This window comes from Chiloscyllium plagiosum, chromosome 11 (assembly GCF_004010195.1).
Source record: "Chiloscyllium plagiosum isolate BGI_BamShark_2017 chromosome 11, ASM401019v2, whole genome shotgun sequence".
Classification (NCBI taxonomy): domain Eukaryota; kingdom Metazoa; phylum Chordata; class Chondrichthyes; order Orectolobiformes; family Hemiscylliidae; genus Chiloscyllium; species Chiloscyllium plagiosum.
This window is the reverse complement of record NC_057720.1, coordinates 13,514,587-13,530,341: the sequence shown is the minus strand read 5'-3', so window position 1 is coordinate 13,530,341 and position 15,755 is coordinate 13,514,587. Positions and strand designations below refer to the sequence as shown.

At 47.7% G+C, this 15,755-nt stretch overlaps 1 protein-coding gene across 3 annotated transcripts in view; it reads right to left on the bottom strand.

Annotated features, from left to right (window-relative positions):
- The window catches only part of LOC122554153 (LIM domain transcription factor LMO4.2), a 38,653-nt gene that overhangs the window by 11,131 nt on the left and 11,767 nt on the right, over window positions 1-15,755 (bottom strand). The window contains exons 1-2 of one of the 3 annotated variants that reach the window (XM_043698727.1): window positions 3,813-4,494; window positions 2,460-2,757 (exon numbers count right to left, since the gene is read on the bottom strand). In XM_043698727.1, coding sequence (XP_043554662.1) covers window positions 2,460-2,698 — 239 coding nt within the window. In that variant the 5' untranslated portion in view covers window positions 2,699-2,757; window positions 3,813-4,494. Of the gene's footprint in view, window positions 1-2,459; window positions 2,758-2,976; window positions 3,356-3,812; window positions 4,495-15,755 lie in introns of those variants that run through there. The other 2 variants (XM_043698728.1, XM_043698730.1) reach the window with 2 other exon arrangements.

Genomic DNA, 15,755 nt, shown 5'->3' with positions numbered 1-15,755 from the left:
GAAAGTGATGGGCAAGAGAGAGGGAGTGGGGGCAGGGGAAGAGAGTGAGGGGTGTTGGGGAAGAGGGGAGGGAGTGAAGAGAGGAAGGGGCAAAAAAACTGGGGTGGGGGAGAGAGTGAGGGGATTTTGAGGGGACGAGAATGACGGTGCGGTGGGGGCGAGAGAGAGGGGACAAAGAGGGTGAGGGGGTGGGGGGAGAGGAGGGCGGTGGACAATCATTTTACTTCATTTCCGTGCCTGGGAATTGTAAAAGAGAGAGCAAAAGCACCACCCGAGCTGTTGTAATCCCACTCTCAAAAGCCAATTTTCTTAATTAAATGTTTTGTTTGTTGGCTGTCGGTTCTATTCATTTTGTCTCTCCTGCTCACCAGCACTCAAATTGAGCCTCTGGAATATCTCATTAGATTTTTTTTAAAAAAACATATATGTAAAAGGAGGGACGGATTGAGACTGAAAGAACTGTCACTAATTAAAGCTTTTAATTGTGCCAAGTCCTATTGAATCCTCTATCTGGGAGATCAGAGGATTCAGTGTGCGTCTCCCAGACAATCTCCAGTTTATTAACAATATCTTCCCTCAACCCACCACCAGCCCCCCTTCCCAAAAAAAGTGTCGATCCAGACTGTTTCTTAATTAGTCTAGGATCTAGCACAAGAAAGATCCAGCATATAGAGGGGGGGTTGGGGCTGAATTAATCAGCAGTTTTACACGCACACTGAATCCAACCAATCTCACTTCAATTATCCCCCTATCGAGCTGAAATCAGAGCTTTTTATTTCTCTCGATTGTGATTTAGGATCTGACAAGCTCATTGCCACTAAAATTCACAGCAGCTCAGTAAACTGGTAGGAGTTGGATACGTTCCGCCCTGCATCTGCAAGCTCAGGAAACTTGCTCAACCTTTCAGAGAGGAAAGCAAAATACCCCTCCGAAAAGGAACACTCACAGAAATGAAATGTTTAATCCCTTGAAAGTTGTGACACATGATCCCCTCTGTTGTTCCCTTCCATTTTGACGATTGGAAGCTGAGTCACGTGCCAAGAGAAAGGTTGTGGAAAACTCTCACTTCACCGGCTTCGGTTTTAAATGAGATTCTTTCTCTCTCCCGAGTCACGGAAAGTCAACTTTCCCAAGAACTTCCTCCTCCTCTCCCACCCCCCCACAATCCACATGGAGCAGACGCATATTTTAAGTTAAAAATGCATCACCTTCCTTATGAGATTCTTAACCCCATTTAATTTCCTTGACCTTGTCGGTCTAGCTCCCTCCGAATGGAAGAAGTGTGCATTCTAGAGACTTTTAGAGTGACGGGAACGTGCAGTTTAACCGTTGCAAAAACAAGAATTACAAACCTCAAAAACGGTCCCTTTGCACAATTGCAAATCTTCCAGTTACTGGCTGGGATGATTTGAGAGCCTCAATTCAAATATCGCGAAAAAAAATCGAATGACATGAAATAAATTAATTTGCCAACCTCCTCCAATCGCGTGACTCTAACCTTTCTACATTTCAAAGTTGTTTGGAAGTCCCATTTCGGTGAGAAGGTGCGTAGAGAGAGCTGGAGTTTTATTTTTTTATTTGCCTGGGTTCCAAGAAATTTTAAATTGCAATTCCCCCTTTCCTAAGTAGATTTTAAAATAAGAGGAATGAGAGGTGAGATCTGAGAAAAATCCCAGCAGATATCTGATTTAACACGGAGTGTGGGGATCCTCAAATCAGATAAATGTTTGTGGGTGGGGGTTCTCTCGCTAGAATTGAAGGCAGATCTCCACAACCATTACAGACCATGGGGCTGCTCTCACATTATAATCAGAGAATTGTACAGCACAGAAACAGACCCTTCGGTCCAACTCCCCCATGCCAACCAGATATCCTAAATTAATCTAGTCCCATTTGCCAAGAGAAAGAGACAGTGATGGTTTTAAACTGAGGGTCAAACACCTCAAGGGTGAGGTGGAGAGAGACAGACCTTCATTGAAGGATGGCCAACTGCTGGAGAAGCTCGAATAAAATCCGAAACAACTGGGAAATCAGTAACAAAAACAGAAATGCTGAAAGAGCTCAGCAGGCCTGGCAGCATCTGGGGAGACAAATCGGAGTTAACGTTTCGGATCGAGTGACCCTTCCTCAGAAGCCCTTCCTGAACTGGAAACCTGCTGAGCTCTTCCTGCAATTTCTGTTTCTGGAGAAACTCAGCGGATCTGGCAACATCTGTGCAGAGGGAAGTCAAGACTCAACGTGCAGTGAGCCTACCTCAGGAAGGATGTCTGGGGAAGCGTCACTCGACCTGAGACGTGATTTCTCTCTGCACAGATGCAGCCAGGCCTGCTGAGTCTCTCCAGCAAGTTGCCGATTCCAGCAAATTCCTTTCAGGATGTGTTTGTTTTTGTCTTGGATTGTCAAGTGTAAATAAAGCCCAGCTGCAGCTAAATGAAGTTGGGTTCGAGGGTGAAATGTACCTTATGTAATCGTTCCTGCACAGGATCATACCGCTCTTGGTGTAGCAGGAGGTGCCGATCTCGCCGAGCTGGGCCTGACAGCAGGAACACTTAAGGCAACGGCTATGCCAGTAGCTGTCCATGGCGTAGAGCAGGAAGCGGTCGGCGATCTTCCCCCGGCAGCCGGCGCACATCTTCCAGGGTAGGCCCGCGCGGTTCACGCTGCCACTGGGCGCCTGTGAGCTCCCGTTGTTCACCATCTTTTTCTTGCCAGGAGAGAGAGAGAGAGAAAAAATACACGGTTCGCCCTCCCTCGAATCTACATTGGGCGGGAGGAGAGTGGGGAGGGGAGGGGGGGGAGAGGAACATAAAATAAACAGTGGGGTGGGAGAGAGAGAGGTGGAAAATATATTAATTAGGGGTGAAAAAGAAAAGCGACTGTATCTTTCTTTTGTAACAGATTGACGAGAAGGAAACCAGAAATCGGGCCCAGAGGCCTTCCCTCCCAAAAAAGCCAATTAAAACAATTTTTGTTAACCTGTTACTCAAAGCCCATGTTTAGCCTGGTCTAATCCGTCCTTGATCTTCAATCTGAATGTTGCTTCGGTGTCATTTCAACAGGATTTCGCCTCTCTCGGTGAAGATAGAGTGAAGGAGGGAGGGAGGGAATGGAGCTGGGGACGGTATGTCGCTCTGACCATGTGCCTGATTGCTTTCCCCATAATATCTATCCTTTCTTTTTCTCCCCCTCCCCTCAAAAAAAAACAATTCAGGCAGAAAAAAGCCGACAGGAGAGAGAGAGAGAGAAATCCCCGTGTCCAGGGAATAGGGCGCCAAAAGATTCCGTAACCTCCCAACCAGTGACTCCTTTTATTTTAAAAAAAATGCACCGAAATCGCTCCCCCAAAATAATAATTAAACTCCACCCTCCTCCCCAACACCCGGATACTCCGGACCCTAGTCAAGTTTCATTCTAAAGTGATAAAAAATTCTGTCTCTTCTTCCCGCCACCCCTCCCAAAAAAAAATCGTTTTTTTTTTAACTTCGCTGCATTTTTAAAGAATTCGTTGAGAGGGAGCTGTGTAATGAGAACAGGAGCAGGGCTGATTCTGGGCTGAGAGAGAAGCGGCTAGGGGACTCGAACTGCCATCCGTGTGAAGGGGGGCATTCAGACAGAGGAGGGGGAGGGAGGGGAGGGGGTGAAAATGTTATGTAGCTAAGGCGGCCTCTACAAAACAGCCCCCACCACCCACACAGACACACACCCCTTTCTCAGTCTGCAAAGGAAAAATCCCACTTTCCCCCACCCCGATTGAAATCGACACACAAACACATCGAGATTAACCCTTGAATTTAAAACACACACAACCTTACCTCCTCCGCTGGCTCGGTATTGTGTGTGTGAGTGATTTTATTTTTCCCTTTAAAACGGCTGCTTATCAACTATTCGCAACCGCCTCGAAATATCCGTCTGGATTTCGATTGCAATCGGAAGAATTCAATTGCTAGGCTCCTTCACAGCTTCACCGATCGTCAAACTCTCTCTCTCTCTCTAACGCCCTTTATATTTTTCTCTTGTTGATCGGTAAACAGCGTTCTCGGCTCTCTCCTTTTCTCTCTGTCCTTCGTTCACTGACGACGCGAAAGGTAAATGTCGAAGTTCCTCCTTTGATACGTCCGGCCTCTAACTTCAGTGCATGCGGATCGATTGTTCCGATCAGTCTGGGTCTCGGGTTAAGTCTCCGTGAAGCGGTTGGACAAAGGTAGATAGGGGCAGAAGTCAGGTAGCTTGAGAAAGGTGATTTTTTTGTTGTTGTTGTTTGTGTCTGTGTGCGCGGCGGGAGACTGGGTGCCTCTCTCTCTCTCTCTCTCTCACGTACACACAGCTCCCTGTCTCTCAGCACTGCCGCCTCCTTCCCCCGCTGCACCTACATGTGGTGGTGACAGCACCGAATGAATCCACACACACACACACACCTCCTTCAGAGCCTGAACGTCAGCTCAGAGAGCGACCAACCATTTCACTTCCCAATGCAACGCGGAATAACAGCGCCGCCCAATCCCGACCTCTGCTGACAGCCAGAACGCAGCGGAACACACACACACAGGAGAAACTGCCCAGTCTTCCCCTTACAGGAACTGCGAACAACCTCTGGAATCTTTGTACACACTACACCAATTCAATATCACTCTCACCTCCGGAATACCCACCAATATCCTTCCTTTGTCTTTATTTTGTCAAGTTTCATTCACCTGGCTTCCGAATACCATTTTATCACCAGCTTTCTATCGCTTAGTGAGAGTTGGCGAGTGTTGAACACAGAGAGTTTTAAATTGAGAGCAGTTATTTTCTCATCAAAATCTTCAGGGATGTAATGACCCTTCTGAAGCAGGTGGGACTTGAACCTGTCTCCCCTGCTGGTTAGCAAATGGTATTTTTACCCGAGTTGGGTTTCACGGGGATGGGATTTAGTCCTCACTGCCGTGACCCACACTTAGTTTCCGGCTTCACCTGGAAAAGGTGACAACTGAGAGAATAGGACTGGGATGAACTCGATATGAAAACGATGTGGCGCTAGTTGGTGGTTTATTTACACCTGACCCGTTGCTTTCTGAAGTATGTTTGCTATTGTGGCGCGGGCTGTAACTAACTGAGCAGAGAACACTGCAGAGACTCAGCAGGTCCGGCAACACCGATGGAGAGAGGGAGAGAGAGAAACTTCCCGAAGGGGACTGCACCCGAAACGTTAACGCCGCTTCTCTCTCCCCGGATGCGGGCAGAGTTCCTGCAGCTAACTCTGTTTTTATTTCGGATTTGCAACATCCCTAGTTCTTTATTTTATGTGCATGTGCACAACTGGTTTAAGAGTTAGCCCAACAGGTTTATTTGGGAGTACAAGCTTTCGGAGGTCGCTACCTGATGAAGGAGCAGCGCTACGAAAGTTTGTATTTTCAAATAAACCTGTTGGACTATAACCTGGCGTTGTGTGATATTCTGTGCCCCTGGTCTCGCCACAACTTCCTTGTGACCAGTGAATTACTGCATACAGACTCTTAATCTCTACAGTACATGCATCAGATGCATGTGATGATCAGAAGTTATTGATTTGTAGCTTGACTGGGCCAGCATTTATTGGCCATCCTCATTGCCATTGGAGAAGGTGGTTAGCTGAACCACACCAGTCCGTGTTATTAGGGGTCTGTCCCAGGCCAACACCGGCACTTCCACATCATAGTTTAGGATTGAACAGAGCAAGTCAAAGAAAAATGTGATAATTTCAACGTTGTCGTTTCCTATTTTCTGCGGTCACTCCTAACGGAGGTCCAGGCTATGGGCATGTCCTTTCCTTCGCTGTTATTTTATGTAATGTGGAGGGTCTCACAGCTGGAAGTGTCCAGAAACACAGGACCCCATGCAGTTGGATCATGGCTGATCATCCAACCCAATCCCCTATTCCCGCTTTCTCCTCCTATCCTTGCTTCTTTACAGATATATCTACGCCTTGGAAACATTAAAAACGTTTGGCCTTAACTTCCTTCTCTGGCTGTCTCCACTCTCTGGGTGAGGACATTTCTCCTCATCTCAGTCCTAAATGTAGAGCTGCCGGTGTTGGACTGGGGTGGACAAAGTTAAAAATCACACAACACCAGGTTATAGTCCAACAGGTTTAATTGGAAGTCGTTACCTGATGAAGGAGAAGCGCTCCGAAAGCTAGCGCTTCCAAATAAACGTGTTGGACTATAACCTGGTGTTGTGTGATTTTTTACTCAGACCTGTGTCTAACCCCTTGGTTCTGGATTCCCCCACCAGCGAGAAAATCCTTCGTGCATCTACCCTGTCTAGTTCTGTTAGAATTTTATAGAGTTCTATGAGATCCCCCCTCATTCTTATACACTCCAGTGAATATATTCAATATCTCCTCATGTGTCAGTCCTGCTACCCAGGAATCAGCCTGGGATTAGGACTTCTTTTCTCAGCTGCTCCAATGCTTTCTGGTGCTGGGGGTGATGAGGATGTGTAAGTCTCCAACCTGTACTGGGTTAATTTTTTTTTAGATTACATTCCTTACAGTGTGGAAACAGGCCCTTCGGCGCAACAGTCAACACCGACCGTCCGAAGACTAACCCACCCAGACCCATTTCACTCTCACTAATACGCCTAACACTATGGGCAAGTTAGCATGGCCAATTCACCTGGCCTGCACATCTTTGACCTGTGGGAGAAAACCCATGCAGACACGGGGAGAATGTGCAAACTCCACACAGTCACCCGAGGCTGGAATCGAACCTGGGACCTTGGTGCTGTGAGGCAGCAGTGCTGGCCACCCATGGTCAAAAGTTCAGCAATGGTGCAGGGCATAAAGACAAGGCATTCAGCCGCGAGGTTTCTCTCCACGACCGTTTTAAATGTTACAGGGAAGTGGGAAACTAATTCAGCTCTGACAGACAATGAACCCGGCAGACAATACACTCCAAACCGAACCTGTCACATAAAACAGATGACCTGGGAGACAGTGCACTGGGGGCCAGGCAGTCAGTTTCTGACTAACTCCCCGACCTTCTGAAAGTGGGAGCATAGGAACGACGAGGAAATTCGATCTTTCCGCTGTGGGCGGTTTGTTTCCCTTAGTCCAAGTTCACACTGACCCAGGGAAGCTTTCCCCTGCTTGTGGCCCCGATTCTCAGGCAGCCATGTTCGAATGGAGGAGCAGACTCTCCGGGCCGAATGGCCTAATTCTGCTTCGATATCTCATCGCCTTCCGAGACAGCAGTTTCAGGATATGGGAAACCAGACCGGATTTACCCTGCCTTCAGACCATTCCAATTTCACATACTTGGCATCCCGGAGCGGAATAACTTGCAGACACGTTCACGTCCACGTTAGATTTAAATGCATTTTATTCCGGTTTAACCTCTCCGATTCCCTTCCTCGTGCGAGGAATCCGAACATGGGCTTTCCCCCATTGGCTTGGTGGATCAAAGCACCACCTGCTGGATGACCAACGGCTGGAAACCTTCCGGATCCTCTTCGATTCTCGATCTGTTTAACCTCAAAGAGTCACAGAGATGTACAGCATAGAAACAGACCCTTCGGTCCAACCTGTCCATGCCGACCAGATATCCCAACCCAATCTAGTCCCACTTGCCAGCACCCGGCCCATATCCCTCCAAACCCTTCCTATTCATATACCCATCCAGATGCCTTTTAAATGTTGTAATTGTACCAGCCTCCACCACTTCCTCTGGCAGCTCATTCCACACACCTACCACCCTCTGCGTGAAAATAAAAATGTACCCAGAGCACAAGCCACTGACGATATTTCCAAACCAACCTGTTCAGGGACGTTATGACACACCTCAGGACCAGGTGGGACTTGGAACCGAGGCCTCGTGGCCCAGAGGTCGGGACATTACCTTCGCGCCGCACAGCTGAAGACTGGACAGGACGCAGGTTAAATCGGTGGCGTTAATGAATGGGTTCGTGAAGCTCCACAATGGCATTTTCGACCCCTGAACACCTTGACCATTCTTGAAATCTCACGCTGTTTGTCACCTTTTTAACGTCGGGCTTTTGTGGGTATTTATCTGCGAGCAACGCCACAGGCGCTCCGCTGATTTTTTTTTAATCTTTCAGAATGAGTTACCACAAGGGGTTAACTATCGATCCAGAAACCAAACTCAATGAAGGTGCGATATCTACAACCGTAAAATAGTGCTGCAATCGATATAATTTTATTTCAATTAAAGTTGGTATTGATAGTTACGTTTGTATATAATCCTAACCCGAACAGAAGTTAAAAATCACACAACACCAGGTTATAGTCCAACAGGTTTAATTGGAAGTGCTAGCTTTCGGAGCGTCGCTTCCAATTAAACGTGTTGGACTATAACCTGGTGTTGTGTGATTTTTAACTTTGTACACTACAATCCAACACTGGCATCTCCAAATCATGAATACCATTGAACAAATGAACAATGTCAGTTCACCTTCTCAGTCTGGCTGGGTCCCATCGAACCTTCTAATGCAAGTTCGAATATTTTCATTACAAAAGCTTCTGTTCATTGTACAGGCAAGATTTCCGTATTCACCCCTGTGTGTTCCGTCTGTATTTAATTACCCGTACATTGCTGAAGGGCCAGCTATTGTTAGATTGCGATAATGTTGGCAGTACTCTAGGTCTGAGTTTTCGCGTGATCGGATGACAATTTCATTCCCGGGATGGTCTAACTGCCCTCGAATGTATGACTTTGTTTAAAGCTGCTCCCAGTCGAACACCATTTTCACCTGAAACTGGAATGCACACAGAAAATGTCGGAGAAACTCCGAGAGGTTTAGCTTAGATTCCCTACAGTGTGGAAACAAGCCATTTGGCCCAACAACTCCACACCGACCCGCCGCGGGATAATCCAGCCAGACCGCCTTCCCCTCTGCCGAACACAGCTGCCAATTTAGCAGGGCCAATTCACCTGGCACAGGGAGAGAATATGCAAACTCCATGCAGTTACTTGAGAGGGGAACCGAACGCAGGTCCCTGGCGCTGTGAGGCAGCGGTGCTAACCACTGAGCCACCATACACTGGCAGTACTTACGTAGAGAAAGAAACACCTTGGTGTTTCCAGTGATCCTTCTGCAGAACTCAAAATCTGAAGTTGGACAAGGTCAGAAGTCAGACCACACCAGGTTACAGTCCAACGGGTTTATTTGAAATCACAAGCTTTCAGAGCGCTGCCCCTTTTTCGGTGGTTATTGAGGTATTTTGTGAAGGGCACTTGACAGCTTGGCACGGAAAATGCAACTACCATCGCTCAGTGTCCTTCCATTGGATAAAGTAATTTTAAGAAGTAATGCAGCCTGTCAGAGAGCTAATTCTGATTCGTTTGGCCCATGGTCAGAAACATATAGATATGTACAACATATTTCCACTGGATTTTTGGATTTATTTGTGTTTAATTCACTGGGTAGTCTATCGCTGAGTCACAAGTCCCAGCTTCAAATCTCACGTTCTCCAGAGAGTGTAAGAATATCTCTGAAAACGTTGATTAGAAAATATCTGTGGCATAGCGAGGTGCATCACTGCCTCTGAGCAGAGGTTCCCTCTCCAGGGTTTAATGGATGCTGGTCAAAACAGTGCAACTCTTGTGGTTATCGTTTTGAGGGGCAGAGTGTTGGAGTCTCTACCAGCTCCAGGCTCCAACCGGCCTGTTGCCACAGTACTTCCGATTCCCTGTGTGATCATTCCCTCCCAGCATGAGCGGGGACAGTCCAGAATGGACCACTCCTTTATTCCTAAACACATTGGAACATTCAGGGCAGTAAACCCTCCCAAACAGAATCATTGAGATGTACAGCGTGAAAACAGACTCTTCGGCTATGCCGACCAGATATCCTAAATTAATTTCGTCCCATTTGCTGGCATTTGACCCATATTCCGCTAAACCATTCCTATTCATATACCCACACAGATGCCTTGAAAACGTTGTAATTGTACCAGCCTCCACCACTTCCTCTGGCATGAAAAAGTTGCCCCTTAGGTCCCTTTTAAATCTTTTCCCTCTCACCCTAAACCTACGCCCTCTAGTTCTGGACTCCCCCACCCTCGTGAAAAGACCTTGTTATTTATCCTATCCATGCCCTTCATGCCTTTATAAGCATCTATAAGATCATCCCTCAGCCTTCTACGTTCTAAGAGAAAGTGAGGACTGCAGATGCTGGAGATCAGAGCTGAAAATGTGTTGGTGGAAAAGCGCATCATCCAAGGAGCAGGAGAATTGACATGTCGGGCATGAGCCCTTCTTCAGGAATGAGGAAAGTGTGTCCAGCAGGCTAAGATAAAAGGTAGGGAGGAGGGACTTGGGGGAGGGGCGTTGGAAATGCGATAGGTGGAAGAAGGTTAAGTTGAGGGTGATAGGCCGGAGTGGGAGTGGGGGCGGAGAGGTCAGGAAGAAGATTGCAGGTTAGGAAGGTGGTGCTGAGTTTGAGGGCTGGGACTGAGACAAGGTGGGGGAAGGGGAAATGTGGAAACTGGAGAAATCTGAGTTCATCCCTTGTGATTGGAGGGTTCCTAGGCGGAAGATGAGGCGCTCTTCCTCTAGCCATCATGTTCCTGTGGTCTGGCGATGGAGGAGTCCAAGGACCTGAATGTCCTTGGTGGAGTGGGAGGGGGAGTTGAAGTGTTGAGCCACGGGGTGGTTGGGTTGGTTGGTCCGAGTGTCCCAGAGGTGTTCTCTGAAACGTTCCGCAAGTAGGCGGCCTGTCTCCCCAATATAGAGGAGGCACATCGGGTTTTGTGGCGGATATTAAAGGATCCCTTGGGGCCTTGGAGGGAAGTAAGGTGGGAGGTGTGGGTGCAAGTTTTGCATTTCTTGCAGTTGCAGGAGAAGGTGCCGGGAATGGAGGTTGGGTTGGTGGGGGGTGTGGACCTGATGAGGGAATCACAGAGGGATTGGTCTTTTCGGAATGCTGATAGGGGAGGGGAGGGAAATATATTCCTGGTGGTGGGGCCCGTTTGGAGGTGTCTGAAATGACGACGGATGATACGATGTATATGGAGGTTGGTGGGGTGGTAGGTGAGGACCAGTGGGGTTCTGTCCTGGTGGCGATTGGAGGGCCGGAGCTCAAGGGCGGAGGAGCAGGAAGTGGAGAAGATACTCTCCACCGCATCTCCTCCACTTCCCACATCATATCACCCGAGTTCATTTCGGCCACCTCCAAACGACCCCACCACCAGGGATATATTTCCCTCCCCTCCCCTATCAGCATTCTGAAAAGACCAATCGCTCCGTGACTCCCTCGTCAGGTCCACACACCCCACCAACCCAACCTCCACTACCGGCACCTTCCCCTGCAACTGCAAGAAATGCAAAACTTGCGCCCACACCTCCCACCTTACTTCCCTCCATGGCCCCAAGGGATCCTTCCATATCCGCCACAAATTCACCTGCGCCTCTACACACATCATTTACTGCATCCACTGCACCCGCTGTGGCCTCCTCTATATTGGGGAGACAGGCCGCCTACTTGCGGAACGTTTCAGAGAACACCTCTGGGACACCCGAACCAACCAACCCAACCACCCCGTGGCTCAACACTTCAACTCCCCCTCCCACTCCACCAAGGACATGCAGGTCCTTGGACTCCTCCATCGCCAGACCATAGCAACATGACGGCTGGAGGAAGAGCGCCTCATTTTCCTCCTTCCATCTATCGCATCTCCAACGCCCCTCCCCCAAGTCCCTCCTCCCTACCTTTACCTTAGCCTGCTGGACACACTTTCCTCATTCCTGAAGAAAGGCTCATGCCCGAAACGTCGATTCTCCTGCTCCTGGGATGCTGCCTGACCTGCTGCGCTTTTCCAGCAACACATTTTCAGCTCCTACATTCTAAATCAAGATTAGAGGGGCGCTGGAAAAGCACAGCAGGTCAGGCAGCATCCCAGGAGCAGGAAAATCGACGTTTCAGGCAAAAGCCCTTCATCAGGATGAAGGGCTCCTGCCCGGAACGTCGATTTTCCTGCTCCTCCGATGCTGCCTGACCTGGTGTGCTATACTGTGCACCACTCTAATCTTGACTCTAATCTCCAGCATCTACAGTCCTCACTTACGTTCTAAATCGCCCCAGCCAGTTCAGCCTCTCCCTGTAGCTCAAACCCTCCAGCCCCGGCAATATCCTTGTAAATCAATTGATCACAACAAAATTCCCACCGCATTTTATCTAGGCCTGAAACTTGCCATCTTTTTAAACCTGCAACAATGAGCCAGTTTTAATGCAAGTCAGGTTGCACAGCAGCTCAAACGGATTATTGAACCCTTTCCCACTTCCTTGCATAACTCCACAGAAATAATCTGACAGGAAAACGCAAATGCAAAGACATATCTCATAAGAGACTGGCTCTTATTTGCGAGCCCACTTGGTCTCAGTCCTGTGCCTAATACTGTCCTGAACATATTTCTCCTATATTTTGCTTATGCTACATTTCGGGGCCTACATTTGATGAACCAACGGTAATTTGATTAATTTCCAGCAAATTACTGCAGCTGCTGGAATCTGTACTGAAAACAAAAACATGCCGGAGATCACAGGGGGTCAGGCTGCATCCTTGAATCCGCTGTGATCTCCAGGATATTTTTTATTTTCATTTAAACAATTTCATTTGGTAAACCTTTTGAAATCTGTCATGAACAGTTCACTCTTAACTTCGCCCGTTCAGAGGGCGGCGCGTTACATGTTACATGTACCTGAAGGTTGCACTGTCTGCCAGCGCAATGCTTAGCATTGTGTGACAGGATGACATAAGACAAATATTTAAATTACAAAATAGCCGAACAGTTGACACATCACAAAAAGATGTAAGCATGCGGTGAGCGTTTTAAATCATACTGTGTGATTCAATAATATAAGACATGTTTAATTTTAATGAATAAATAGCCGGCTCCCAATTCACACCTTTTGTAGAGATTGTTGACAATGGTGAGTTTGGATGTGCCCTTAACTGCATGACTAACATGGGAAGACACGATTCTGTCTAATCTGATCGATGTGAATCTGATGTGGGGGTTGAAATAGGTTCACGTCTTCAGGTAATATCAAAGGGGTCGCGTGAGTTCCCAAGGGAGTGGACAATGTGTTCCCACCCTAGCAGCAATCTGTACCTGCCTTTGTTTTAATCTAATTAATCACTTCTTCAGACGCTCACTGTCAGATGTGCCTCGATGTTCATTAGATTATGGAGTGAGGATAAAGGAAGGGTCTGATTAAGATCTGACTATAACACGTCTGATGTGCACGCATTTTAATTTACTCGATGAACTGCTGCTGTGAAGTCAAGAGAAACACACTGCAAAACAATTGCAAACAGTCTCTCGTTACATTGTCGAGTTATTTGCCAAGTTGAGTTCGGTTTTAGTATTTCACGACGGCATATTCTTCTACCGTTTAAAGTCACCCCATTTATGATGCAAAGTACAACAAAACTCGAATCCTTACCCGCCATACACTTGATTTTATCTGTCTTTGTCTCACAATACCTGCTTTCAGCTCACTGAAAAAAACAGTAAGACTGATTCCTCACTGACCCCCATTCTTCCACAATCTGGCGAGTGTTTTGCCCACTGTCATCAAGAGGGGTTTTGTTTTAAAGTGAATGTCTGTCGTCTTTAAAAAATAATCTCTCGGGATATGAGTGTTTGGCTAGGATGAGATGCTAGGAGAGAGAGTGAAACCAATAATATTCTGGTGCACTGGAATAAACGCATTTGCTTGAACCTGAGACAGTCACGAACTGTGCACTCAGGGCTAGTTCGAAACCTTAAATTCAAGGGCGGCGCCTGATCAAGGGCATTAATTAATTGCACCGTGGAGTCGGGGTAAGAACTTTTGAGATCATTCCCTCATGAAGTGAACACTTAATCACCTCTAGGTTCTGAGACAGCGCGGAGGGTCGCGGTAATGAACTCGCCGCTGTACAGTCACTCTGAAAAATGCCTCGCGAATTTGGAAGCGTCCCAAAAAGATATAATTTATATAAAACAGATGCTCGAGAGTGCTTTAATAGGCTATAACACAATCTGGGGGTGGGGAATTGATATCTTTCTCGTGGTTTATAGCATCATCTGAACTCCCTTCACCGTGTCATATTACACACTGCAACACCTTCGAGGCATCTGTATTTTTTTTGCACTAGCATCAAACTCTGCATTCTGGAGATTTGGCAGACTTCTCTTTGAAGGATAAACCGGCATGCAGTCACCCAATCCAGCACTGTGTCCCCCCTGGTGTTATTGGTGCCTGCTTTTCATATCACACCCAGATAAAAATGTGGGCGCGTGTTAATCAGCGGAAATATCACCTCGCCCCACTACCACCTCCTCAAACTCCCATACCTGAGGTTTCCCTGGGGACCACAACACCCAAATACCAAGATCACATCGGGTCGCGGTCAGGTGGAATCGATGTGACTTGTTCACGTTGCCTCTTCACCCCAGTAACCCTGCCTGGGACGTGTTGTTGGAGCACAGCACCTCCTGCTGGTTGCTCGCTGCTGTTCCCACCAATTCTCTGGTGCAAAACCGTGTTTCACTGTTCGCACGCACACTCTATATTGAACTCTGTCGACCCTGGTCCAAGCTCCGGCTACAAGGTGCTGTTTATTTACTCAGTCACCAAATAAATGAGCATGGGATAATATAAAGCGCGCAGGAACAGCTATAAATCAACTGCAAGAGAAGACAGACGGTGCTGAACCCGTTTACCAGAATGGTTTCAGGGATGAGGGACTGCAGTTAACGCGGACAGATTGGGGGTGAGATGGCCGCGAGGAGATTTGGTCAAGGTGTTCAAAATGTAGAGAGGTCTGGACAGAGTGGCGAGGCATAAATTGCTCCCATTTGTGGAGATGTGGGGGCCGCCGGTTTAAGGTGATCAACCGAAAGGCGAGCGCCTGCAGTCAGGGTCTAAGCAGATTCAGTTATTTTTTAAAAAGTTTTTCCTTTTTTTGTCAGAGTGAGCAGGATGTCTGACACTCCTTTTTCTTTTTTTCAACCCCACACTGCCGCGCAGTTTCAGTTATAGCTTGGAATAACAATTGGATGGAACCGAGACAGACACAATACGATGGGAGACAATACTATGCGTAAATCGTGCAATTGGTTGAGTTGATCACAAATAGCAGCCAGACACGACGGGCTGAACGGCCTCTTTCCCCGCTCTTATTTTCCCCATGATTCTAAATGAGGTCAAAACAAGTGGATGAGGAGCCTGTACTAACCTGCTCAGACACAATTACAAATCACACAACTTCATGTTACAACAGGTTAATTTGGAAGCACTAGCTTTCGGAGCGCCGATCCTTTGTCAATCCCTAGTGAATCATCACTTGTTCCCTGACAAAGGAGCAGCGCTCTGAAAGCTAGTGCATCCAAATAAACCTGTTGGACTATAACCTGGTGTTGTGCGATTTATAACTTTGTCCAAGCCAGTCAACACCAGCTCCTCCACATCACTGCTACACCAACTCCAGCTCCTCCACATCACTGCCAGTCCAATACCAGCTCCTCCACATCACTGCTACACCAACTCCAGCTCCTCCACATCACTGTCAGTCCAACACCGGCTCCTCCACATCACTGCTACACCAACTCCAGCTCCTCCACATCACTGCTAGTCCAACACCGGCTCCTCCACGTCAATGCCAGTCCAACACCAGCTCCTCCACACCGTGGGCGGCACGGTGGCACAGTGGTTAGCACTGCTGCCTCACAGCGCCTGAGACCCGGGTTCAATTCCCGCCTCAGGCGACTGACTGTGTGGAGTTTGCACGT